General features: G+C 48.7%; 1 protein-coding gene across 1 annotated transcript in view; it reads right to left on the bottom strand.

The window, feature by feature from the left end:
• The window catches only part of KIAA1549L (KIAA1549 like), a 1,247,838-nt gene that overhangs the window by 108,831 nt on the left and 1,111,285 nt on the right, over positions 1-27,722 (bottom strand). The window contains 1 exon segment of the mRNA XM_075325616.1: positions 16,550-16,894. Coding sequence (XP_075181731.1) covers positions 16,550-16,894 — 345 coding nt within the window.

The following is a 27,722-nucleotide window of genomic DNA, read 5'->3' as shown; positions in this document are numbered from 1 at the left end:
TAAGAGAGCATGTGCGGGACATCCAGGCCGCCATAGATGTAGTGGACATTGAGGGCCTCAAGACAATACCTAGGCACTTTAAGAGGCATCATTGCAGTGACCACACTTTATTACGGGTACGAGGGATCGACCAGATCACAACAGATGTCCGAGGTGGTAATATCAGTCGACTCCTTGCACAACGTGAAACGGAGTGGATATGGACCTTGAAGACCATACAGCCCAATGGGCTGAATGAGTGTTTAAGTTTTGTGTCCTTTTTGTAATAATGTAAAAAATACACTCTTGATTGTGGCCGTTTTTTCTGGACCTCCGTCAGTGGGTGTGTGATATAGACTCCACTTTCACATGATTTGACATATCTTGTCCCATGTATTCTGCTTTGCACCATATTGGTCTTGATTTTAATTGTTTTTAATTTCTCTCCTTAGTCATACTTACCCATATCACATCCCGATTTTGATGTTTACCATATATGGAACTTGAGAGGTCTGCTTCCCTTTGGAATTTGTTGGAAGATCCTATGGAGTTCATCTGCTATATATGAACGCATAATTGTTACGCATTTGGTAGAATGTTATGTATTTTCATATGTTCTGTTCGACTAAATGTATGTTGTATCATGTATGGGTCCCTTGTGGGCCTCTAAAATGAGATTCTGGACATTTGATGCATTTCCTCCTTTATTTCCCCTCTCTCCTTTTTCTGTGTGACATCCCCCGCGGTACCGGTGCGCGCGGGTGTTTGCCCTGTTTGCACTGTGCGGCCGCTGGCGCGTCCTTTTGGGCTACTCTTGTGGCAACTTTGTTCCCTTAATTGTGGCCTGGACGTGCCCGCTGTGGTTTGGCGCCTCCGGGGCATCCATCCGCGCGCCATAGTGGTTAACCGCGCAGGGGGATGGTGCTATGTATTACATTCCTGTATAGCATTTTTTCTTCTTAGTGTTCTCCTGGTGGTAATATACCCCTATCTTCAGTATTGTTGGGCACGATATTATACATATATACTGGGCACATTGGGACATATATAGGGTGGTTGTGGCGGATTTGCATAGGTTCCGACGCCATTTTTTGCTTGAGACAGGGTTGCATATATACCTGCCAGTTTCTACGCTTTGAGCGACATTTATACGTTTTTTATGGCAGTAATATGATTCTTATTGCTTCCTGTCTATGATTTGGCACCGGCAAATGGGGTATGTCCATTGTGACTACACATATTGTGGTATGTTACGTATGTTTGTGGGTACAGGGTCACTGTGTTGAGGATATTCAGGTCTTGCCCCATTTGGTCTTACTGGCCGCGCACCCCTGACTGATGTGATGCACGTCCCCATGGTAGCGAAATTACGTTTACGCCACCTTATTTATGGTATAATGCAAGTGGGTTTAACACTTAAATATGTAGTATACATATACCTCTCCCTATGTGTCAATGTCCGCCCCGTAATGTGTCATCTGATGGGGACAGTCTGGTGGGAGTGACGTGATGGTCGCGTCACTTCCACTTCTGGTATATTACACCTGAGATAGCGCGTGAGGAATGGTGGTGGTGACGTGATAGTCGCGTCACTTCCGCTTCCGGTCCAGCGTTTGTGAGAGGACGCGTGGGGCATGATGGGAGTGACGTGTTTGACGCGTCACTTCCGCTTCCGGTCTAGCGTTTGTGAGAGGACGCGTGGGGCATGATGGGAGTGACGTGTTTGACGCGTCACTTCCGCTTCCGGTCTAGCGTTTGTGAGAAGACGCGTGAGGCATGATGGGAGTGACGTGTTTGACGCGTCACTTCCGCTTCCGGTCTAGCGTTTGTGAGAAGACGCGTGAGGCATGATGGGAGTGACGTGTTTGACGCGTCACTTCCGCTTCCGGTCTAGCGTTCCTCGGTATGACTCATGGATGGGAGTTTCCTTTGTGATTACCCTCCAATCAGGTCATTGGTTATACTCCATCAGGGGATTGTTCCATACACCTCACTGTTTGAGTGGTGGATCTTTTAAGGGATGTGATTGGGGAGTCTCTATTTAAAAGGGCAACTGTTTTATTCAGAGACCACCCCCGGAAGAAGAATCACTAACGAAACCTATAGGTCGGGGCTTAGGGTTCCCACCACATCTCCAGGTATGGTAATAGTACTGCAGCTGATTTAGGGATATATTTTAGTCACTATGTATTTGGATTCCTTGGTGTCTTGAATTAGCTGCATTTAGCACCTCTATCTTCTTGCATTGTGTCCCACCTTGGGCCACCTTTTCTATAGGTGAGCCTTAGGTTGTGTACACTTAGACATTAATCTTCGCACATGTGCTTTTGCCTACCGTATGTTGTGGTGTGAGCGCCACCTGTTGGCATTAACCATCTGTCTCTACTTTTTATCGCATTTTCTATTTGTTATTAATTTTTCTATATGAATAAAATTCAAGTGTTTTTGCAATTGAGTCGTTGTACAGCATTTTTCTTTCTTTGTTTATTCATGTACTGACGCTGATTCTGGTGCTGCATTTATGTACAGATGGTGGTTCTGGTGCTGCATTTATGTAATGACAGTGGATCTGATCTTGCACACATTTAAAGGGAACCTGTCAGCAGAAATGTCGCAATAAACCTAAAAGATTCCCCTTCTCCAGCTCCTGGGCTGCATTCTAGAAAGGTTCCTGTTGCTATTGTGCCCCCTTTGAGACCTAAATAAATACTTTATAAAGTCTTACCTTTTTGTATGCAAATGTTTTTTTATGGTCACAGGGGCGGGCTGTCTTGCGTCCCTTATTCGCCTTCTGCCCCTTTACGCCGTCCCCCATTGCTCATTTCCATACATGAGGACGCCGCCGTGACAAGTGGGCCTGTGCACCCCCAAATGCCAGGGCTGAATGTGAGTCCCAGTCCGGCCCTGACTACACACCACATACGGTAGGAACTGAGATATGCCAATTAATATTGTTGACAATTTTTCTCACCTAGTTTAACATCCTGGAATAAGGTTAACAGACATGTATTGTTCTTTATTCCTCTGTTGCAGCCACCTACAAGGCTTGGGGCAACCAATTTATCTGGTTTCTTTGAATGTATACTGATCATGCATGTGCCCTTTTTTATGGTGTTTGGTTATATAAAAAAAGATATAAAATAATATTTACATTTTCTGCATGACGCATCTATTAGGGATAAGCAGGTTACCATACAAAGCACCCAACCATATCTACCTAAAATAAAGACTAGAACCACGACTTTATTGCAGGAATGGCCACAGTTTTATTTAAACCGTATATATGTATACCAAAACTCGTGGCTCAACATGCCACTCAATTGTTACTTAAACCTTATACATATATACCCGTATAACCATACACCCCGATAGATCCATCCAAGAGGCCAACCATCCTTCATAACCCCCCGGCCGTAACCTCCAAACCGGCCCAGAGGACCACCTCGGCCGTAACCACCCGGCCCAAAGGTGAGGGGTAACAACGTTCCATCGTTAATTACCCCTTCCCAGAACCTGCGGGACCTCCGCCCACAAGTTCCCATCCAATCCGAAGCCACTCCCCTTGAGCGACTTCGTACCAACCAACCAACTGTCGGTACTCCCAACCTCTCAGACGGACCTATCACCCCGCCACAGACCGGCCAAGTGACCCCTTACTTGGCCCGGGCCCCCCACACCCCTAGTGCTTGCTCCAGGCCATCCCTCAAACCCAACATCCATAAATCCAGACCCACATCGGTCAAGTGAACCCCATCTCTCCTTAGATACTGCTCCGTGGACTCCTCCAATTCTCTATGCCGCACCACCAACCCACCATTCCTCGCCACAAACCTACCAATCGCCCGGTTCAGCTTGCTCTGAGCCCTATTAATCCGGTCCACCGACCTACCAAAACGCCACTGCGTCCGAGCTATAATGTCTGACCAAACGATAACTATGCCCGGGAACGCCCTCCACAAATGTAACAGGTCCAGCTTTATGTCCCTTTTTAATTCCCTTGCCGACCTTACTCCCAGATCGTTCCCACCCACGTGCAAAATTAACACATCAGGGTCACGATCCATACGGCTATAATAATAAGCCACCTCTGGGCGCACTCTACCCCGGGTCATGCCCCGAATTCCGAGCCACTTTACTCGGGCTTCCGACACCGACACTCCAAGCTGCCGACCGTCACGACGCACATCCGCTCGCAACGCTCCCCAATACACATAGGAGTGCCCGAGGATCCACACAAGGCATGGACCTACAAATACAAAAACCACGAATAAAAACAGCAACAGAACAAGAAAATCACAACAAACCAGCATCAACACAAACCAGGAATCCCCCACCCCTGACCATCACCTGACTAAGTGAGGCCTAATGTACAAGCGAAACCTGGAAGACTCCCACCTCCCAATCCGCCGGATACAATCCTCACTCAAACCCCACCTGGCGGCCTCCGTCGCCGCCCCAATCCGGAAGGAGTGAGACCCGTACTCACGTGGCTCCTCCCCCACCCTTACCAAAGCCATCTTCAGCACCGTATTGAATTGGTACCGCGACAAAGCCAATCCATCCGCATGTCTAAGAAAAACGCCAGGGAAACCGCCGCGCACCTTTAAAAACTCTGACACTTGTACCACCGGGCACAACTGGTGCCCCGGTAAAGCAAACAACACTACTAAGCGCCCCCGGCCCCTCTGATCCGTCTTCGAAAAGCGAAGGCGACATTCCACTCTATCCTCCCCCAGCATAACATCCTCCAACAGCAACCCACCCATCGCTTGCTTGGTCGGGCTGACCAATTCACCAATGCGAAAGGCCCCAAAAAACGCCAATACAAAAGCTACCGAAAACAACACCCGCTCATAAGGAGACGAACACAATTCCCCCAAACACCCCACCAACCGACCCAACAATGGCAATGACACCGGCCGCCTCATGTCACGCGACTGGGCCCCTTTTCGAAAACCCTTCATTGCCTGCCGCACCAGAAAATCCTTAGTCGCGTCCCGAACCCCTTGCATCTGAAACAAGAAGGCCAATGCCGCCAACTTGCAACCAATCACCGAAACGGACCGACCTGCCGAAAAATCCCCACTAATGAACACCAGGACCCCCAACACTCGGCCCTTGTAACCCGACTCCATAAAATCCCCTCTTTCCAACTCCGCCCATTCCTTCCACACCGCCTGATATCGGCACCAAGTAGCCTCAGACACCGATCTCCTAATCCCCTCAAATGCTACACCGATGCCAGGTCCCACAGCCATTCCGGACAAGGTTCTCCATCCGCGTCCGCTCCCGGCACCAGCTTCCTGAACCTGCAAAACTGAAATCGTGATAGCGCGTCAGCCACCTCATTTCGAATCCCTGGCACGTTGCGGGCCACCACACAAATGTTCAACTCCAAACACCTCAACACCAAGTGCCTCAAATACCCCACAACCGGCGGGGATTTTGCCGACAGCGCATTGATGGAATGCACCACCGCCATGTTGTCACAATGCATGCAAACCCTTCTTCCGGAAAAAACAGGGCCCCATAACTCCACTGCTACAATGATGGGAAACAATTCCAGCAGAGCCAAATTCCTCACCAGACCTGCTTCCACCCAAAGCCGTGGCCACTTTCCAACACACCAGTGCGTCTGAAAAATTGCCCCAAAACCGGTCGCTCCAGCCGCATCCGTGTACAACTCCAACTGGCTATTGGACAAAGCCTCGCTCATCCAAAGGGTCCGACCGTTGTACCGGTCCAAGAACCTCTCCCAAACCAACAAATCCCCTTTCATCACTTTGGTCACTCTGACAAAGTGATTTGGAGCTTTCACCCCCGCGGTTGCACTTGCCAGCCTCCTATTAAAGATCCGCCCCATTGGCATAATGCGACAAGCGAAATTCAATTTTCCAAGCACTGACTGCAAATCCCGCAACCGCACCTTCTTGGCCTGATACAAAACCCGCACCGACGCCTTCAAATCCAGAAGCTTCCCCTCCGGCAATCGGCATTCCATTGCCAGTGTATCAATTTCGATCCCTAAGAAACATAGGGCCGTCGCCGGCCCTTCTGTTTTTTCCTTTGCCAACGGGATACCTAGGCTCCGCGCGATCCGCTCTAACGTGAACAACAACAAGGAGCAGACCGAAGAGCCCGCCGGACCCACGCAAAAGAAGTCATCCAGATAGTGAATCACTGAATGGACTCCTGCCACCTCTTTGACTACCCATTCCACAAAAGTACTAAATGCCTCAAAATGAGCACACGAAATGGAACAGCCCATCGGCAGGCAACGATCCACATAGTATTCACCATCCCACATACACCCTAAGAGATGAAGGCTCTCTGGATGCACCGGGAGTAAACGAAAAGCTGCTTCCACATCCGCCTTTGCCATCAGGGCCCCCCGCCCGGCAACCCTTACCAGCTCCAAAGCCTTATCAAAAGATACATAAGAAACTGCCGACAACTCTGGCGATATCCCATCATTCACCGACAATCCCGCCGGATAAGATAAATGATGAATGAGCCGAAATTTGTTCGGCTCCTTCTTAGGCACCACCCCAAGGGGGGAAATCCTTAAATTGGAGAATGGCGGGTCCTGGAATGGACCCGCCATCCTCCCCAATTCCACCTCCTTTTGCAGCTTTTCCTTCACCACCGCCGGATGTTCTTTTGCGGACCTCAAATTCCCCGGGCGAAACACCGGCGCCTCAGATTCAAACGGAATCCGAAAACCTTCCGTAAAACCACTTGCCAACAACTCCGCCGCCCTAACATCCGGATACCTATTTAAATAGGGAAGCATCGCCTCTACTCTCACTGGCGTCCTCCCTTTTTCCAGACCCCTCCCCCGCCTTTCCTTTTCCTTTTTTGAAGCACCTGGCCAAGGAGTGGGACCCTCCACATCCGGAACGCTCGTGTTTAAACCGACACGAGGCCCCAAACTTACACTGTCCCTCGTTATACTGCCAACAAGCCCCCTTTTTCTGTCCAGCCGAGGACCCGCCGCTCGCACCCGGGCTCCCGGCACCCCCTCGAAAGGGCTGAGCCGGAGCCGTCATTAACCGCATCCATAAAGAAATATCCTTGTGGCCCCACTGGACACCCTGCCGCAGAGCCTTCCGTTGCCGGAACTGCTCATCATATCTTAGCCACCCTAAACCCTAAACACTCTATACGCCTCCCCTATCGCGTCCATATAACCAAATAGGGCGGAACAATGCTCCGGCTCCTTTTCCCCGATCACGCTGGCTAAGATCGCAAAGGCCTGTAGCCAGTTAGTGAACGTCCTCGGGATCAATCTATACCTTCGTTTTTCCTCATCCTCTTTCTCCTTTTTTGTATCACGGGGTTTCACCTTATCCAAATTAAACTTCTCCAAGGGAAGCAAGGAAAAAATTTCCACATACTCCCCCTTCCAAATCTTTTCCCTCACCTCCTTCTTCAAGTGAACCCCTAACTGCCCTTCAAAACACACGTAAATTTCACTCCGTGCCCTATCATCCAACCGCACAACCTCATCCTCCTTTTCTTTTTCCTTTTCCGCCTCCTTGCTCGCACCCACGTCAGCCGCCCCACTGGCCGCCACTCCCGCACCTACCGCCGAGGCAGGGTCCCGCACCGTCACCCCGCTCACCGCCGCCTCAGTCTGCACCACCTCCGTGGGGCCCACCCACGCCCCCACCGGAGCCCCCGGCCCAGTCCGACTAACCCGCTCCGCCGACAACCCCTGCAACGCTCCCAAAAGTTGCCCCCAAAACTCCGGGCCCGGGAAACCAGCCTGACCGACCCCACTCGCCCCCTGTGCCACACTTCCCACGACGGAACCCCCGCCCCCACTACCCACAGCATTAAACATGTCAGTCGTCTGCTCACCAGGCTGCCGTGGAACCGCCGGCACAGCCGTACCACGATCTTCCTGCTGCCGCTGTGCCCGACCTGCCGCTGCCAGTGCTCCATCGTCACCGCCGGAATCTGACGTGCTGCCGAAGTCTTCAGGGGGGACCAGCGAGGGGACAGCCCGCACCTGGCGGCCGTCAACCCCCACGGTCACCGCACCCTGCTCCTCCGGGCGCCTCCTGCTCGACCTTTTTCGTTTCTCACGCCGTGGCGCCCTGCCGCCGTCGTTCCTCGCTGTCTGCATGGGCACCTGCTGCGCTGCTGTTGTTGCCGCCGTCCTCAGTGGGCTCCCTCCCTGCCGACTGCAGGAAGGCCGTGCTGCATCTGACCGTCGCTGGGAACCCCCCCCAGCCCGATCCTTGCTGGCGGGGACCGTGACTGTGGACCTCATCTGTGCCTCCGGGCCACCGTACCCCTCCTCCCCTCTCCTCACGTCGCCGCTCCCCTCATCACCCATCCTCCGACCTGTCGCTCTCCCCTGCCGTCTGCAGGGAGTCTCCGTCCGTGCTATACCCCGACGAGCGCCACCCCCAGCCGGCACTTCACTGGGGGCTGCTGTGATCGCTGCTCCGGTCCTGGACTGTGCTGGCCGCGGACCGGAAGTGGGCCCCGCCGAGGCTCCGCCCACCCCCGACCCGCGGGATCTCCGTCGAGGATTCCTCCCGGCGGCCGGCAGCTCCCCCTGGTAAGATGGAGGGCTCCGCTGTCCCGGAGGGTCCCCGTAGGGGCTCCTAGATCTCTCTCTCCCCCTCCTACTGGGGGAGTAGCGCTCCGGCGGTCGCGCCCGCCGAGCACGTAGCAGCGGTCCGGGCGCAGGAGTAGCAGGCTGTACCGCTCCAGCTCCACAGACCGCCACCAGCTGCTGCCGCAGAGCGTCCACGCCGAGGACCTCGGAGGCCCCCCGCACCATCTCCAACAGCGCATTAAGGTCAGTCATAGCAGCGGCAGCACAACGTCCTGGGGCCACAACTTTTCAGCGACGAAAGGGGAGGTAATCAGTCCACCCCCCTCTCTTATACCCCCCACAACCCCCACCCCTTCCCTGCTCCCCTCCAATCCCCCTACAGCTTCCTTCCACCAATCCAATAGTCCTAACTATCCCCTATCCCAGTTCAACCAATTAACCCCCTCCTAACCTTGCACCCTCACGATGGTCATGGGGTCCATTCACCCCTATGGGGCTCACTGCCCTTCTTAAATTGATGTGTTAGAGACTCTTTTTTCTCTAAGAGTTTAATTCTCTCTCATAGGGTCAGCATCCAGAAGGTGTGCAACAGTTTGCATTTTGGTATTGAGAGTCTGAGCTGAAGCATTCAGATGCAGTCGCAAAGGCTGGGGGCAAGTCTGACTGCACCAATCACAGATGCCAGGCTGGCTGGTGGGCAGTGAAAGCCGTGCATATGAAATGAGCGGCACAGGGAGGCAGCAGGAGCAGCGTACAGCCGGGCCGAAGCCTGGGTAAGTATGAAGCGCTCGCTTTATTCTTATTTTCTTTATTCTTCCTTTATTTTTTTTTATATACTCGAGTGCCGGATGAAACACCCGGGCCCGGGTCCGACAGCTGGGAAACTTTTAAACCATGCGGATCCGGACTTTTACAGTCCGGGTCTGCTCAGCCCTATTTGTCAGCACTTTTTTGACAAAAGTTTGTGACAAAATAGAAGCCGCATGTTTATTCTTTCTTGCATTTTTGGCAACATTTGTCACCCATTGAAATCAATGAAGGGATGAAAAACGCATGAAAAAACGCATGGTTACAAATTTGTATTTTGCATACGTTGTACCCGCGGTTTTGTCAACAAAAACGCAACTCACCAACTTAGTTCCAGAATGACAAAATCAATGCTGGAATGATTTTGGCATGTCGGTGTCTCTCTTTCTCTCTCTGGCTCTCTCCCCCTTTGTCTCTTCGCTTCATACTTATTGATCACCGGCGTGCGCGGCTGTCACACTGCTGTCACGGCCTCTCATTCTTCTTTCCGACCAGCTCATTAGCCTCATAACATATTCACTGCACACACTCATTAAGCTCATACATATTCACTCCTCTCCCAGTCTGTAATTGGTTGGAGTCAGATGCACCCCCATGCTGAGTGACAGCTGTCTGACTGCAACCAATCACAGCCGCCGGTGGGTGTGTCTACATCGTACAGTGCAATAAATAATTTAAAAAATGGCATGCATTTTTTAAATTATTAATTTTCACACCCAGTCAATTTTGATACCCAGTCAAGATAAAGCCTCACAGCTGAGGGCTGGTATTTTCAAGCTGGGGAGACCCACGTTATTGGGAGCCCCCCAGCCTAAAAATATCAGCAAGCAGTTGCCTGGAATTGCCGCATCCATTAGATGCGACAGCCCTGGGAGTTACCGGCTCCTCCCATTTACCCTGGTGCGGTAGCAATTGGGGTAATAAGGAGTTCATGGCAGCCCATAGCTGCCACTAAGTCCTAGATTAAGCAATGGTAGGCGTCTATAAGACACCCCCCATTACTAATCTGTAAGTGAAAGTAAATAAACACAAACCCCCAAAAAATCCTTTATTTGAAATAAAAGACAAAAAACACCCTCTTTCACCACTTTATTAACACCCCAAACACCTCTCCAGGTCCGACGTAATCTACATGAGGTTTCACGACGCTTCGAGCACTGCTTCATCTGACACTCACATCGAGCGCTATAGAACAAGACTGCTCACTGTGAGCTCCACGCAGCAACTGAAGTGAGTCACGCTATCACTAGTGAAGTCACTCAGGTTAGCTGCAGCCACAGCTGGAGTCCTCTACCTGTGAGAGCAAATCATCCAAGTGACTGAAGTGAGCTGCGTGATAAGCAGTGCCGTCACTCTGGTGATTTGCAGTTACAACTGGAGTCCTCCACCTGTGAGAGCAAATCAGGCCGAGACTGAAGTGAGCTGCAGCTGGAGAACTCACGTGAGTGACTGCACCATCGATCGCACGGCTCACTTCAGTAGCGGCCTAAACCTCACAGCAGTGAACCCGTGATGTCACTGCTGTGACACATGCTGTACTGCGGGACCCGTAGCTGTGACAACAAGGGTTCACCCCACTTCATTCTGATTACTGCGGCTCTGTCTGCACACACAGTTAGCAGTCATGTTCTATGACGCTCGCTGTGACAGGACAGGGATGCAGCTATGGGACCTCATGTGGATTGCTTTGGACCAGGAGGGGTGTTTGGGGATTAATAAAATGGTGAAAGAGGGTGGCTTTTTATTTTATTTCAAATAAAGTATTTTTTGGCTGTTTGTGGTTTTAGACTTTCACTTACAGATTAGTTTTACAGTGTGTCTCATAGACACCTGACATCATTAACCTACGGCTTAGTGGCAGCTATGGGCTACTATTAACCCCTTATTACACCGATTGCCACCGCACCAGGGTAATTGGGAAGAGCTAGGTCTAGCACCAGAATTGGCGCATCTTATGGATGTGACACTTCTGGGGCGGCTGTGGGCTGCTATTTTTGGGCAGGAAAGAGCCAAATAATGATGGCTCTTCCCACCCTAATAATATCAGACCCCAGTTGTCTGCTGTACCTTGGCTGGTATTAGAAAAATGGGGGAGACCCCACGTCATTTTTTTTTTTAATAAATCAAATAATAATAATAATATTTATTCATTTATATAGCGCTATTAATTCCACAGTGCTTTACATACAATGGCAACACTGTCCCCATTGGGGTTCACAATCTAGGTTCCCTATCAGTATGTTTTTGGAGTGTGGGAGGAAACCGGAGAACTCGGAGGAAATCCACGCAAACACGGGGAGAACATACAAACTCCTTGTAGATGGTGTCCTTGATGGGATTTGAACCCAGGACCCCAGCGCTAAAAGACTGCAGTAGTAACCACTGAGCCACCATGTCGCCAATTAAAAAAAAAGCATGGGATCCCCTATATTTTTCATACCCAGCCAAGGGACAGCAGACAGCTGAGTGTTGCAGCCTGCAGCTGCTGCTGTTCCTGCGCTGGATATGAAAAAAGGGGGGATCCCACGTGATTTTTTCCCCCCCAAAAAATTAAAAAACGGCTGGCCAAGCTGGCTATCACTCTATCAAGATATTCTGTTATTTCTTTCTATGTATTCTATCTATTCTTTCTTATTATCCATTCTATATGTTCTATCTATTCTTTCTATTTTTTTCTATCATCTATTCTAGCTATCTATCCATTATCCTATTCTATCATATTTTGTTTCTCCTTTATAAAAACGCATGAACAAAAATGTACGAAAAACATACCTAAAACATCACAAACGTTTTGTGTTTTTTTTTTTACATTTCCAGGCTCTCTTTGACAAGGTGCAGTTTTGGTTGCAGATTTAGTTGAACTTTGTGTGCCGAAAAAAATGCAGCATGTGTATGTAGCCTTAGGCCTTGTGCGCACTAGGCGTTTTTGCCGCGTTTTTAGCGGCGTTTTTTACCGCGTTTTTGTGCTGAAAACACAGTGACATTGCTTCCCCAGCAATGTCAATGGGTTTTCAGAAGTGCTGTCCTCACACAGCGTTTTTTTTTAGCTGCGTTTTTGTGGTGACCACAAAAACGCAGCATGTCAATTATTTCTGCGTTTTCCACTGCGTTTTTCAGTCATTGAATTCAATGAGATGTTAAAAACGCAATGAAAAACGCATATAGCCGCGTTTCTATGACTAAAAACGCAGCTATAAACGCAAGGGGTGGGCACTACAGTGACGTGTACAGGAAGAGGATTCCTTCTGTTGGTAAACACAGAAGCATGAATCCTCCCGGTACCGTCACCGCTGCCTCCACCTCCCGTCCGGTGCCATGTCAGCTCCGTGCGGCGCCATGTCTGGGCAGGAGGTGGAGGCAGCGGCGAAAACCAAAGTGAACAGTAGAAAAAAAAAAATGTCATATATACTCACCTGTCCGCAGGGTCCCGGTGCCATGCCCGCTCCCAGCCCCTGTCTCGGTACCGCCGCTCTGGCTGTGTGCAGTCTCCCCGGGGCAGGACCTTGCTTGCAGGACCTGGCGGTGGATCACCTGATGCAGTCACCTGACGCATCAGCTGATCGCGGTGTCGCCGGCTTTTTCACGCCCGGCCGGCTATCAGCTGATCCTGCCGTCAGGGGACTTCATCAGCTGATTACCGGCAGCTCCGGCAGCGATCGGACGGGATCAGACTCCTGTCCAATCGATCGCTGCAGGAGCTGCCGGTAATCAGCACAGCACATAAGTGAGTATTATTTTTATTTTTTTCTACTGATGCATCAGCTGATTGTATAACCGGCTTTTATACAATCAGCTGATGTGTGATGTGATTCAGGCACTTGATCCTGACACATCATCTGATCGCTTTGCCTTCCAGCAAACCGATCAGATGATATTGGATCCTGATTGGACGGCGTGGGACCCTGACCCAGGATTACTGCGGAGGGGGGTTTATTTCAATAAAGATGGAGTCACTAATTGTGTTGTGTTTTATTTCTAATAAAAATATTTTTCTGTGTTGTGTTTTTTTTTTTATCATTACTAGAAATTCATGGTGGCCATGTCTAATATTGGCGTGACACCATGAATTTCGGGCTTAGGGCTAGCTGATAATATACAGCTAGCCCTAACTCCATTATTACCCGGCTAGCCACCCGGCTTCAGGGCAGCTGGAAGAGTTGGATACAGCGCCAGAAGATGGCGCTTCTATGAAAGCGCCATTTTCTGGGGTGGCTGCGGACTGCAATTCGCAGTGGGGGTGCCCAGAAAGCATGGGCACCCTGCACTGTGGATTCCAATCCCCAGCTGCCTAGTTGTACCCGGCTGGACTCAAAAATTAGGCGAAACCCACGTCATTTTTTTTTTTTTAATTATTTCATGAAATAATTAAAAAAAAGGGCTTCTCTATATTTTTGGTTCCCAGCCGGGTACAAATAGGCAGCTGGGGGTTGGGGGCAGCCCGTACCTGCCTGCTGTACCCGGCTAGCATACAAAAATATGGCGAAGCCCATGTCATTTTTTTTTTCTTTTTGGGCAAAAAACTGCATACAGTCCTGGATGGAGGATGCTGAGCCTTGTAGTTCTGCAGCTGCTGTCTGCTCTCCTGCATACACTAGTGAATGGAGGATGCTGAGACTTGTAGTTCTGCAGCTGCTGTCTGCTCTCCTGCATACACTAGTGAATGGAGGATGCTGAGACTTGTAGTTCTGCAGCTGCTGTCTGCTCTCCTGCATACACTAGTGAATGGAGGATGCTGAGACTTGTAGTTCTGCAGCTGCTGTCTGCTCTCCTGCATACACTAGTTCTGCAGCTGTCTGCTCTCCTGCATACAATGAACATTTTGAAGGAAATGACATCAGACCTTTTTTTTTTTCATCAACAATCTTTAATGGCATTGTGCACTGATTAAAAACGCAGTGAGTAAAAACGCAGCAAAAAACGCACCAAATCGCGGCAAAAACTCATGCGTTTTTGCCGCGTTTTTTTAGCCGCGGGTGCATTTTTTTAGACAAAAACGCACATAAAAACGCAGCGTGAAAAAACGCCTAGTGCGCACATACCCTTAGATTGAAAACAGTCCAAAAGCTTGTGTAGACACATCCCTAACAAAAATTGTACCTGTAGCCTGGTGTACAGCCTGTACAGACTGATAAAATGAATAATGGAATGTATTACATAAATAATGAAGACATGATGTCATCCGTCAGTCTGGAGGTAGTTTGTGCATGTTGATTTCATTACACAAACAATTTATTTCAGATAAGATCATCCCCCAACACTGAAGACAATTAGGGTATGTGCGCACGTTGCTTTTTACCTGCTTTTTACCTGCTTTTTTGCGGCTTTTTCTTCTGCGCTGTTTAATGCCAAAATGGATGTGTTCTTCTATTCAAGCAAAGTCTATGGGAATTTGGGTTTCTTGTTCACACTATGTTGTTCAAACTGCAGCCTTTTTGTAGCAGAACTTTGGTCAAAAACTCAGCTTTGCAGTGCAAAACCCAAATGGCAAAAACAATTGACATGTTGCTTCTTTGAAAAGCTGAGTTTTTGACCAAAGTTCTGCCTCAAAAAGGCAGCATTTTGAACAACATAGTGTGAACAAGAAACCCAAATTCCCACAGACTTTGCTTGAATAGAAGAACACATCCATTTTGGCATTAAACAGCGCAGAAGAAAAAGCAGCAAAAAAGCAGGTAAAAAGCAGGTAAAAAGCAACGTGCGCACATACCCTTATACAGTCAATGTGTACTTTATTTTGAGAAGGAAATGAGACATTTAACTCGGTGCTAGAGTAAAGCTGTCCATTCACATTAAATTTATGTCACACAAATCTATACATTTTTGGGGGGACCAGACAAACATTGTGTACAGGGACCTCCTGATTTCCCCTCGTGGCAAATGTCTCACAAGAAAAGGTATGGACAGTTGGATTTAATATGCCAGATCTTGGTTCCTCTGACAGCTATCTGAAGTCTACGACCTGCTATATTGCACATGCTCGGCATAAAGATATTGATCTAAAGATCTCTTGACTACTCCTTCAAGGTGCAGGACTCCTCTATTACTAGAAGGCCTGTCTCATTTTACTTTGTGCACAGGAAGGGACAGGACAACTGCATAAAGTGCTGCTCACTCAGTAGTCATCATGTCTTATTTGGCCTTTTTCAGAATTACATAAAAAGTAACCACACAGGCAACATCACAGTAAAATATAAAGAAATCACTTTACAGTGGTTGTCTCCCAATGGTCTTTCAGCATTCATAAGCAGTTTAAAATTAGATCCACAGTAATGCATGAGAACAGATTGTCATACTTAGCGAAACAGATTTAGGGGTACTTTGCACGTTGCGACATCGCTACTGCGATGTTGTCGGGGTCAAATCGAAAGTGATGCACATCCAGTGCCAGTAACGACGTCGCAACGTGTAAAGCCTAGATGCACCGATAAACGATCGCAAAAGCATCGTAAATCGGTGATCTGTGTAGTGTCGGTCATTTTCATACTTTCGCTGCAGCGACAGGAACGATGTTGTTCTTACAGCAGCACACATCGCTGTGTATGAAGCTGCAGGAGCTAGGAACTTCTCCTACCTGCCTCCACTGGCTATGCGGAAGGAAGAAGGTGGGCGGGATGTTTACGTCCCGCTCATCTCCGCCCCTCCGCTTCTATCGGCCGCCTGCCGTGTGACGTCGCTGTGACGCCGCACGACCCACCCCCTTAGGAAGGAGGCGGGTCCCCGGCCAGAGCGACGTCACGGGGAAGGTAAGTGCGTGTGAAGCTGCCGTAGTGATAATGTTCGCTACGGCAGCTATCACAAGATATCGCATGTGCGACGGGGGCGGGTACTATCGTACTCGGCATCGCTATCATCGGCTAGCGATGTCGCAGCGTGCAAAGTACCCCTTAGCCTTCAATAGTCTGTGAAAACGGCAGACATCCCCTGGAGGACAACGTCATAGCAGTCATATTGGCTGTTCCACAAATTTCCCAAAAAGATGAACTATGGCTGTGCTTAGTAGCTGACTACCCTGGTATGGTGAATGCCCACACTTTGTACAAAGGCCATTTAAGAAATACATATTCTATATTTTGAGGCTATTTGTCTTTGTAACTAAAAGTAGTTTTCAACTTGGAAAAACATTTCAAGCCATAATGCAAACCACATATATCCTGCACAAAATCAATATAAATACATTTCATAGTGACTTACAGGCCTGGGCAGACTGTAGTGATACATCTCTGGCCCATAGATCGGTACCCATTGCATCCGGGGCCGTGACATAGTGCCAGGGGCACTGGTGACAACTTCTGTATATGGCATATGCTGAACAGATGCGTACGGATCTGCTTGCCGTTTAGGTCCTCCATGTCCTGCAGATGCCAAACTAAAAGCTTCCTCCAACAACATGTGCATCTGCTGCCGGACCTCATCGATAGACGGCTGGGAGCTCAAGGTGGACGTCTCAGAGTGGCCTTTAGCTTGACGAGATTTAATGTACGTCCTGGCTTGTTTTACTTGATCAATATTTGTTTCTTCAATAACTTCAGGTTCCGTCTAAAATAAAATTGCCAAGAAGATTAATGCAATCTAAGCAGCACAATATACAGAATATCACTAAACATCACCTGAAGAGAACAAACGCTATATTATTATAATGATTTTTAAAGGATCAAGCTGTGTAGAGACCAGATTCCCCATGTACTAACAAATAACTGACATGGTAGTGTAGAGGTGACATTTTATTAATTTGCTCTAAAGATTACAGAAATCTCTTTGACCAGTAGGTGGTAGAGTTGAGGAAATCGTAGGGATGACACTTCAGGTGAAATGTCCTTTGTCTAGGGAACCCTTGAAGGTGGGCTAATTTGGATGGGCCCCTGATGTTTCTTCAGCATAGGAAGGTTTGACAAATTACTGCAATGTAATACCCCAAGTAAGTTATTTTTTTGGAATATCCTCCACATGGTCATTGTCATGATATCTACGGTAGGTCACGGTGGTGCATCCAGTGTAACCACAGGATCACCAAATGGTTCACAGAAGAGTGCAGATTTATTGAAGCCAAAGCCTGGCCCTTATCTGAATAAACAAATGTGTCAAGAACAGCATACACTAATGCCATGTGTCACAATGAATGTTGTCAAATTTTGATATAGCTATTCATGTGCCAGTACCACTAAGTGTAAACAAGGTGCAAAGGAAACATTACATTACTACAGTAACGAATGAGTTAAATACTTTTCCTTTCCTGCGGTTTTTCTCAGACACCTATTGATTTTTTTTGCAAACAGGGAAATTATTAAGTGTATATTTAAACAATCACAGCCTTCCAGTTGTAACGGGGGCAGGGGGCGCCTCAGGGGGTGTAGTCGAGTCCCCTCGCCTTGTGGGCCGCAGGCTGAACCCCGGCCCGGCCGTTACTTGCAATACAGGTGTGTTGTTGGGGCAGAGTGTGGATGCATGGGGCCCATTCATGACAGCGTTCTTTCTGTGCTCTCCAGCTCCTTCTTCACTTTCAGGAAAGAGACAATACCAGGCAGCGGGTAAACCAAACACCGTTTTATTAAACAAAGCTTCCATCTTTTTGTTTGCAGCAGGCTTACTTTAGTACGTTACAAGTTACAAGTCCTTTCCTACGAAAACGGTTTCCTTCTTCTCTACGGGCACTTTCCTTTGCCTGCAGAGGCCAATTGTTATCCCCCTAGCAGTGGTACTCCTATCCCGATTTTAGTCCAGCCCTTTCCCAGGGATTTGTATTGAACTAGGGGACGGCTCCAGTACTTACTACCGGCTCCGGATTAGCTCCAACTTCTCCGCTCCACTGCCACAGCACCCACTCCTGCACTCTGCCCCGGCACTTCAGACTGAGCTTGCTTGCCTCTCACATCTCACTGCACACTGCCCTGCATTCAGAGCCCAACCCCCCTTCTCTTCCCTCCTAGGCTGCCCTGCCCCTTCCTTCCCTGTCATTGTTACCAGGGGAACCACTCACTACACTGGCACCTAGGGGGGGAAGAACCGTACATAACACACAACATTGTACAATGTGCCACCATACTCCTATGGCGTCTTCAGGGGGGGAAAAACGTCTTCTCCACACCAGGGGTCCGTCCACCCCTTACATTCCTCCCCTCTTTAACCTCAGCCTCCTGGCGAGGTTCCGCACCTGCAAGACAACGCATATGGAAAACACACACACGTTTCTTCAGCAGTATTCTTTTTCTTTCTTATCAGTAAAAAAAAAAACATTTTAAAACTAACGTATCAAAGCACACCAGGTTGGCACACAAGTCCGGTGCTTGGAGTCCCTCCAGGGGAGCTCCCGGTCTTGGCTGATCTTCTGCCCGGAGGCTCTCCTCAAGCGCTCCCGGTCTTAGATGAGCCGCGACCAACAGAAACAAAAGGGTTCTTTACTTAACAGTCGCGGGAGAAGTCCATGCATAGTCCCTGCATTCTTCTATTCCCGGGTTCAGTTCTTCTAACGTAGCTTTAACCATAAACACTCACCGGCTTCCAACAGTACCGGCTTTCAACAACAAACAGATCTTTTTCTTCCGGATGATTAACCCTCACGCTGGGTGGTATGCACGCAGCCATTCAGCCCGCTGGGCCCTCACATGGTCGGAGAGGGACTGTCCAGGTAAGCGGGGTAGCCTACGAAACGGCTCATAACTTGGTGGCTCCGGTACTTCCTTCTCCGGTTCAGGCCCTTCCGCCTCCTGCGGGGGTGAGGGAGTAGCTGGACGGGACCGCAGTGGGCTGCCGACAACTACCGGGTGCGACACCATACTCTGATGTATCACCAGTAATGCCGATGCTTCTCTTGGCTTGTCTCCAGCCGTAGGTTCGGCGGCCGCTTTTGGCGCGACCGTCGGGGTACTCTTCAGCCCACAGGATTCAGCGAGCGCTTGCTTATGCTGAGCACGCCACGCTCTGTTCTCCATTCTGCTTGGTCCAGGTATTGGAGTTTGCTTCTTCTTCCACTGCCGGGGTTGCAATCGCGCTGGGGAAGGTGGAGGCGGTTCTTCTTTTCCCGCTTCTGCCCATACTCCGCCCCCGGCCTCACCCACCAGGTCGGCACAGCGTTTGCGACGCCTCTTCTTTCTTGCGGCGCTGCGCACGTCTCTAGACCTCTGCAGTATCTCAGGGCAAGCACCTCCCCTCTTTGGGCAGTGCACTCCGGGCTTCTTCCTTACAGGCCAGCCCAGCGCTTTTCGTTTGGCGCCCACTTTTCGCGCCTTCACTAAATCCATGAGGACGGCCGCCATCTTGCCGCCATCTTGTGGCCTGTTCAGTACATCAGGCACCACTTGGTCTCTGCTCGGGGTTTCTCTTCTGCGGGCTTGATCCTGCCGACTACGCCAAAATGTAACGGGGGCAGGGGGCGCCTCAGGGGGTGTAGTCGAGTCCCCTCGCCTTGTGGGCCGCAGGCTGAACCCCGGCCCGGCCGTTACTTGCAATACAGGTGTGTTGTTGGGGCAGAGTGTGGATGCATGGGGCCCATTCATGACAGCGTTCTTTCTGTGCTCTCCAGCTACTTCTTCACTTTCAGGAAAGAGACAATACCAGGCAGCGGGTAAACCAAACACCGTTTTATTAAACAAAGCTTCCATCTTTTTGTTTGCAGCAGGCTTACTTTAGTACGTTACAAGTTACAAGTCCTTTCCTACGAAAACGGTTTCCTTCTTCTCTACGGGCACTTTCCTTTGCCTGCAGAGGCCAATTGTTATCCCCCTAGCAGTGGTACTCCTATCCCGATTTTAGTCCAGCCCTTTCCCAGGGATTTGTATTGAACTAGGGGACGGCTCCAGTACTTACTACCGGCTCCGGATTAGCTCCAACTTCTCCGCTCCACTGCCACAGCACCCACTCCTGCACTCTGCCCCGGCACTTCAGACTGAGCTTGCTTGCCTCTCACATCTCACTGCACACTGCCCTGCATTCAGAGCCCAACCCCCCTTCTCTTCCCTACTAGGCTGCCCTGCCCCTTCCTTCCCTGTCATTGTTACCAGGGGAACCACTCACTACACTGGCACCTAGGGGGGGAAGAACCGTACATAACACACAACATTGTACAATGTGCCACCATACTCCTATGGCGTCTTCAGGGGGGGAAAAACGTCTTCTCCACACCAGGGGTCCGTCCACCCCTTACACAGTGAGGATTACTGCTTTGCATCCACTCTCCAGTGACCACAACAATGCTCAGAACGGTATTAACACAACCGGACCAGGAGGAAATATCAGATTAGTGAACACCTACGTCTTCTGCACCACAAAAGGGAACCAATGACTAATAAATATGAGAACCATGATATGAGAACAGAGATAGAGATAGATAGATAGAGTTAAAAACAGACGTTTACATCCCTTCTCCCTTTTCCTCCAAACATAACGATGGTGATTATGGCCAAAAATGTCAATTTTAGTTTCGTCAGACCACAGGACATTTTTCCAAAAATTAAGGTCTTTGTTCCTGTGAGCACTGCAAACATTAATCTGGCTTTTTTCAATGGGCTGTCACAGTCCCATATATAAGGCCCGTTTCACACGTCAGTGAAAAACACAGACGTTCTTCACTGACGTATAAAACACGCCCATGTCCCTCCATGTGCCGTGATTCACGGCACATGTGGGTTGTCTAAGTGCAATCCGGGCTCCGTTCTCCGTGGCCCGTGATTGCACTTAGAAATCAACTCACCTGTGCCCGCTCCCGCTGTCCATGGTGCTGATCGCTCCCGCGGTGCAGCATCCGGCCGGCGCTGACCTCCGCAGCAGCTGCTTCTGGGTCGGCTGTGTTCTGCATAATGAATATGCGCGACAGTAATCAGCCGGCTCAGAAGCAGCAGGGAGAACAGGCTGCAGAGAGCGTCGCTGGAGCTGGGTGAGTTAAAATGCTTTTTATTTTAGAAGCACGTTTTTTTCTGGCACGTGTTTCATGGATCACACCACTGTGTGGTCCATGGAACATCAGTGATGCCAGAAAAAAATGGACATGTCTCCGTGCGGCAATCATGGACACGCGGGTACGCCGCATGGAGACACGTGCAGTGAAAAATCGCTGATGTGTGAGCAGACCCATTGATTATAATGGGTCTGCGTATGTCAGTGATTCTGGTACGTTTAAAAAAAAGCACAAACGTACCAGAATCACTGACATGTGAAAGGGGCCTAAGAACAGCGGTGGTGCAGAGAATCCTGGTAGTATGATCCACAGCAGTCAATAAGAGTGTACACTTAATGCCTGCTTTACACGCTTCAATAAATCTTTCAATCCGTCGTCGGGGTCAAGTTGTAAGTGACGCACATCCGGCATCGTTCGTGACGTATTTGCGTGTGACACCTACGTGCAATCAAGATTGAACGAAAATACGGTGATCGCATACACGTCGTTTATTCCTCATACATTGGACGTTTTGTTGTATGAACCTAGTCAATTGTAACGTGTGACATCCCTCATACGATTTCGGTGTCTGATGCTATGTGCGCAGGTGTGCGCTCTGCACCGCAGCTTAAAAAAGGTCCGCTTCAGAGCGCAGCTGAAAAGCTGCGTTCTGAAGTGCCTCACAATGTCTGTCATTCACTAATCTCTGTCAGTCCGTCACTATCTCTGTCCCTCACTCTCTGTCCATGTCAGTCTATCCTTCTTACCCCCTCTCTCATACTCACCGATCCCCGATCACCGGCCCGGCTCTGCACGGCATTCACACTGCTCCGACGGCTTTTACTGTTTTGAAAAATCCGGCCGCCCATTAAACAATCTCGTATTCCCTGCTTTCCCCGCCCACCGGCGCCTATGATTGGTTACAGTGAGACACGCCCCCACGCTGAGTGACAGGTGTCACACTGCACCCAATCACAGCAGCCGGTGGGCGTGTCTATACTGTGCAGTGAAATAAATAATTAAATAATTAAAAAAAACGGCGTGCGGTCCCCCCCAATTTTAAAACCAGCCAGATAAAGCCATACGGCTGAAGGCTGGTATTCTCAGGATGGAGAGCTCCACGTTATGGGGAGCCCCCCAGCCTAACAATATCAGCCAACAGCCGCCCAGAATTGCCGCATACATTAGATGTGACAGTTCTGGGACTGTACCCGGCTCTTCCCGATTTGCCCTGGTGCGTTGGCAAATCGGGGTAATAAGGAGTTATTGGCAGCCCATAGCTGCCAATAAATCCTAGATTAATCATGTCAGGCGTCTCCCCGAGATACCTTCCATGATTAATCTGTAAATTACAGTAAATAAACACACACACCCGAAAAATCCTTTATTAGAAATAAAAAACACAAACACATTCCCTGGTTCACCACTTTAATCAGCCCCAAAAAGCCCTCCATGTCCGGCGTACTCCAGGATGGTCCAGCGTCGCATCCAGCGCTGCTGCATGGAGGTGACCGGAGCTGCAGCAGACACAGCCGCTCCGGTCACCTCCACACAGCAAATGAAGACAGCCGGCGATCAGCTGAGCTGTCACTGAGGTTACCCGCTGTCACTGGATGCAGCGGTGGCCGCGGGTAACCTCAGTGACAGCTCAGCTGATCGCGCTACTCACCTCAGTTGCTGCGTGGAGGTGAGAGGAGCAGCGGTGAGTAGCGCGATCAGCTGAGCTGTCACTGAGGTTACCCACGGCCACCGCTGCATCCACCGCTGGATCCAGTGACAGCGGGTAACCTCAGTGACAGCTCAGCTGATCGCGCGGCACTCTTCAGTTGCTGTGTGGAGGTGACCGGAGCGGCGGTGTATTCTGCAGCTCCGGTCAACTCCATGCAGCAGCGCTGGAAGCGATGCTGCATTATCCTGGATTACGCCGGACATGGAGGGCTTTTTGGGGCTGATTAAAGTGGTGAACCAGGGTATATGTTTGTGTTTTTTATTTATAATAAAGGATTTTTTCGGGTGTGTGTGTTTATTTACTGTAATTTACAGATTAATCATGGAAGGTGTCTCATAGACGCCTGACATGATTAATCTAGGACTTATTGGCAGCTATGGGCTGCCAATAACTCCTTATTACCCCGATTTGCCAACGCACCAGGGCAAATCGGGAAGAGCCGGGTACAGTCCCAGAACTGTCGCATCTAATGTATGCGGCAATTCTGGGCGGCTGCTGGCTGATATTGTTAGGCTGGGGGGCTCCCCATAACGTGGAGCTCCCCATCCTGAGAATACCAGCCTTCAGCCGTATGGCTTTATCTGGCTGGTTTTAAAATTGGGGGGGACCGCACGCCGTTTTTTTTAATTATTTAATTATTTATTTCACTGCACAGTATAGACACGCCCACCGGCTGCTGTGATTGGGTGCAGTGTGACACCTGTCACTCAGCGTGGGGGCGTGTCTCACTGTAACCAATCATAGGCGCCGGTGAGCGGGGAAAGCAGGGAATACGAGTATGTTTAATGGGCGGCCGGCTTTTTCAAAACAGTAAAAGCTGCCGGAGCAGTGTGAATGCCGTGCAGTGCCGGGGATCGGGGATCGGTGAGTATGAGAGAGGGCTGCTCAGTTCAGTTACTCAGGAGTTTAGCGGTCACCGGTGAGCCCTTCACAGGTGACCGCTAATCAGGACGCGACACAGACAGAGCCGCAGCATGACAATGAAGTCGGGTGAGGTTCACCCGAGTTCATTCTGACAGTGCGGCTCTGTCTGTGTCTGCTGTCATCTGCCATTCAGCTCTGCTACATGGCTGTCTGTGGCTGCTGTCAGCGGCCATGTAGCAGCGCTGAATGGCAGATGACATAGTAAAAACGCATCCCTACACATTACACACGCTTGGCAAGTCAATAAATAAAAAAAAAAAGGGTGCCCAATGCATACGTCACAGAACACATGATCTAAAGGATCGCACACAAAATTGATCAATTTAACATAGACTACTAACGCACGTGTGACAGCAAATGAACGACCTACGTGCAATCTCATTCAATCGCATATGCGACCTGGGCGTGTCACATCGCATACGAGATCGCATACCTAATTGTAAGGTGTAAAGCTGGCTTTAGTTGACTCTTAATAAGTGATCTACACTCTAATTGACTGCTGTGGATCATACTACCAGGATTCTCTGCACCACCGCTGATCTTATATATGGGACTGTATCATGGATATGCATCTATGGATCATCTTTAATTGCCTCTTGATGAACTATTCACTTGGGGAAACACGTTGAGGTGGAGACATACCTCATTCATCTTAGATGGCTACTGTTTACAAATGGAATAACCTGAATACGTGACATCTGTAATATATGATCTTCGGACGAACAATGGACTGTATATTTATTATACCTATTTATGCAGCTCTATACTCTGTATAGATTGTACTGCATTGGATTCATCTTACAGTCAACAAGTTAAGTCCTGCTCTGCGATATATGATTGTCCTTTTCCTTGTATGCGTTACAGTGCCGCTATTTTGAATTGTATCAATTTGTTATATTTTGTTCTATCTTACCATGTCCCTGACATTCAGGGCCAAGAAATTGATATCCTAACCCATTTACTGGGACAAATTGGTATTGAATATTTGCATTTTTACCATAGATAGTGTGATTACCACTTATTGGTTTTATATTTAATAAATATGTGCTATGGGGAAAAAAATATTTTTACTATTTTGAACCATATAGATTTCCCTAGACCTTGAGTCATTTCTGATAGTATATTCTAGACACCAGCATACCATTATTGTAGATCTCCTTTTGTTTGTAGCTGAGATAAAGGCTCTGCCACAGCCGGGATAAACAAGTAACTAAGAGAAAGAAAATCTGGATCCACAAACAGGTTCTTCTTTAATGGAAAAAATTCATACAAAGGACATCAAAAGACAGATGTAACAGTGTTATAGTAATGCTATAATTTACTACTTATTTTCATGTCCTTAAATGGTTCCCGGGGGTTTTACCGAGTTTAAACCCACTCAGGCCACAGTTCCTGTTAGTAAATCATTATAGGGTTAACAGTAGGGCAGGCTATTAAAGAGTTGGGGGCTTAGAGGGAGGATGGTACACACAATTCTAAGCACAACCCGAGGTCCACTATGCTATGGATGGATATAGCTGCTAAGAGCCCAGAGGCGGGACGGACAACTACAGACTTCAATACAATTCTGTTCAAATTAACAGGGCGCAAACGGTGAGTGTTATTTGCACACTCCTTATACTACGAACAACCGTGAGGTCAAGGCGACCATACTGCAGTTGAGAACTGAGCGCCTATCAGAAAACCATAATTCAAATGCAGAAGAGCCACACTAACACGCCTGTGGTGTAGCGCCTGTCACAATGAGGTACAAGTCAGCAGTTCGCTTAACCAGCACTGCTGCCTAAAAGTAAAAGACAGTTAGGTAATAGAATGCAATACCTGAGCTGTTACACAATTATAGGTGAGGCAGGTTTTGAGATAGCAGCAGTAACCCCAGCACTATCACTGCCGGTATATATAAGGTGTACTGCGGTAACCAACATGCTTAACCAGCGCAGTTACCCGGTAATATTACTAAGTAGCAGAATGAACAAAGAGAGCCCGCTTTGATTATTAAATGTAAGAGACCTGCCTAAATAGAACCTCACACCACAAGGCAAGAAAAGACTGAGCGCCGTCCGGCATCGACGGTGTCAATATATAACATCGGCATATACATGGCATATATAAGCGTATAGCCGTAACACTGGCCCTTAGTAAGGAGGAGTGATAGGGATCAGTTAGAGGGAGTTCCAGGATCAAAGAGAGTGAGGAGAGAAAAGAAAAAGGGAAAGGACTGGATGAGAATAAGATGATCATCACTGGGTGTGTGAGAAGAATATTCTATATTATTATTATTTATTTATAGAGCACCATTGATTCCAATGTGCTGTACTTGAGAAGGGGTTACATACAGAATACATATACAAGTTACAATAGACAGACTAGTACAGAGGGAAGAGGACCCTGCCCTTGCGGTCTCACATTCTTTAGGATTTTGGGAAGGAGACAGTACAGTCATGGCCAAAAGTTTTAAGAATGACACCAAAATTATATTTTCACATGATCTGTTGCTCTCTGCTTTTTAATTGTGTTTGTCTGATGTTTACATCACATACAGAAATATAATTGCAATCATATTATGAGTAGAGTTGAGCGCGGTTCGAGGTTCTCCAGTTCGAGGCTCGAGTTATTTTGCGGGCTTTTCTAGATCGAACTAGAACTCGAGCTTTTTGCAAAAGCTCGATAGTTCTAGATACGTTCGAGAACGGTTCTAGCAGCAAAAAAAACAGCTAATTCCTAGCTGGCTTTCCGCTGTAATAGTGTAAGTCACTCTGTGACTCACACTATTATGACATTTCAGTGTATAGTGTGCAGGAACAGCGCATTCAGATCACTGCTGTTTGGATAATGGCTATTTTTTTTTTTTTCCCTTGTCTTCTTTCCCTAAGCGCGCGCGTGTAGTGGGGAGGGCCAGGATGTCAGCCAATCCTAGACACACACACAGCTAAGTGGACTTTTAGCTAGAGAAGCAACGGCATGTGTGATAGGATGTCCATGTCACATGTCCCTGCATTATAAAACCGGACATTTTCCTCCAGCACGCCATTATCTGCCTTCTGCGTCCTTAGTGTCAGACATCACTGGCGCAGCTCCTATCGCCGATACTGCTGTATACGCTCCATACACAGCGCTGTACAGCATAGGGATAGCACTTTCTATCAGTCCTTTTAAGGGCTCATACCGGCAGGGTCAGAGCCATAGGTGACAGGTCCTGAAAACAGAGTTTAACAGCTACACAAGATGACAGCGTCTGTGTAGCTAAGGTCAGGGATTTCCTCGCTGCATTTCCCCATTAGGAGGGATAGAAAGGCAGGCTTCCTTTCCTTTACCCAGAGACCCACAACCCTGGCACTGTACCCTCCTGCCCTTTGCACACTCAAACTCATTGTTACTAAGCCATTATACTAGCAAACACTGAGTGTACTTAGTGGCATCCTTAACGTGGCTGTTGGACTTCTGTATAGTCCCAATAGTGCAAAGATATTTGCAGCACGTCTGCCTGCATTGCACACTCAAACTCATTGTAGCTAAGCCATTATACTAGCAAACACTGAGTGAACCTAGTGGCATCCTAAACGTGGCTATTGGACTTCTGTATAGTCCCACTAGTGCAAAGATATTTGCAGCACCTCTGCCTGCATTGCACACTCAAACTCATTGTTACTAAGCCATTATACTAGCAAACACTGAGTGAACCTAGTGGCATCCTAAACGTGGCTATTGGACTTCTGTATAGTCCCACTACTAGTGCAAAGATATTTGCAGCACCTCTGCTTGCATTGCACACTCAAACTCATTGTTACTAAGCCATTATACTAGCAAACACTGATTGAATCTAGTGGCATCCTAAACGTGGCTAT

The sequence above is a fragment of the Anomaloglossus baeobatrachus genome, chromosome 10, assembly GCF_048569485.1.
Source record: "Anomaloglossus baeobatrachus isolate aAnoBae1 chromosome 10, aAnoBae1.hap1, whole genome shotgun sequence".
Lineage (NCBI taxonomy): Eukaryota > Metazoa > Chordata > Amphibia > Anura > Aromobatidae > Anomaloglossus > Anomaloglossus baeobatrachus.
Note: the sequence above shows the minus strand (reverse complement) of the source record. Positions and strands in the feature narration are given on the sequence as shown.